Below are 1,087 nucleotides of genomic sequence, written 5' to 3' on the forward strand. Positions count from 1 at the left end.
GCAGGCCCGCCAGTGGGAATACTTTGAGGGGAGCTGCTATTACTTCTCGCTCAGCAGGATGAGTTGGCACAAAGCGAAGGCGGAGTGCGAGGAGATGCGCTCCCACCTCATCATCATCGACAGCTACGCCAAGCAGGTACGAAAAACACCCCAAAAATACCCCCAAAAATACCCCAAAACACCCCAAATCTGAACCCACAAGGGTCTGGGCTGTAGAAATGCATTGGGACCCCATCGAGATCCCATAGAGAAGCATTGGGACCCCATACAGAAGCATTGGGACCCGATCGAGATCCCATAGAGAGCCATTGGGACACCATAGAGAAGCACTGAGACCCCATCGAGATCCCATAGAGAAGCATTGGGACCCCACCAAGATCCCATAGAGAAGCATTGGGACCGCATAGAGAAGCATTGGGACCCCATCGAGATCCCATAGAGAAGCATTGGGACCCCATCGAAATCCCATAGAGAGCCACTGGGACCCCATCGAGATCCCATAGAGAGCCATTGGGACCCCATAGAGATCCCATAGAGAAGCATTGGGACCCCATTGAGATCCCATAGAGAGCCATTGGGACCCCATCTACATCCCATAGAGAAGCATTGGGACCCCATCTACATCCCATACAGAAGCATTGGGACCCCATCGAGGTCCCATAGAGAGCCATTGGGACCCCATCGAGATCCCATAGAGAGCCATTGGGACCCCATCGAGATCCCATAGAGAGCCATTGGGACTTCATAGAGATCCCATAGAGAGCCATTGGGACCTATAGCAAAGCATTGGGACCCATAGAGAATTATTGGGACCCCATAGAGACCCATTGGGATCCATGGAAACCCCATAGCAAAGCACTGGGACCCACAGAGACCCCATAGAGAAGCACTGGGATCAATGGAGACTCATAGCAAAGCATTGGGACCCACAGAGACCCCACAGAGACCTCACTGGGGCCCATAGAAACCCCATAGCAAAGCATTGGGACCCCATAGAGACCACATAGAGAAGCATTGGGATCCATGGAGACCCATAGAAAAGCATTGGGACCCACAGAGAGATGCCCCCCCTGCCCACCTTGTTGCC

General features: G+C 53.2%; 1 protein-coding gene across 1 annotated transcript in view; it reads left to right on the forward strand.

Moving 5' to 3' along the window:
- Position 1: 1 nt before the first annotated feature.
- LOC104915721 (hepatic lectin-like) overlaps positions 2-1,087 on the forward strand; it is a gene marked incomplete at its 5' end in the record, with an annotated part of 3,363 nt that continues 2,277 nt past the window's right edge. Inside the window, one exon of the mRNA XM_031557537.1 lies at positions 2-181. Within this exon, the coding sequence (XP_031413397.1) occupies positions 2-181 (180 nt within the window). The remainder of the gene's footprint in view (positions 182-1,087) is intronic.

This window comes from Meleagris gallopavo, unplaced genomic scaffold (genome assembly GCF_000146605.3).
Source record: "Meleagris gallopavo isolate NT-WF06-2002-E0010 breed Aviagen turkey brand Nicholas breeding stock unplaced genomic scaffold, Turkey_5.1 ChrUn_random_7180001847674, whole genome shotgun sequence".
NCBI classification, from domain to species: Eukaryota; Metazoa; Chordata; class Aves; order Galliformes; family Phasianidae; genus Meleagris; species Meleagris gallopavo.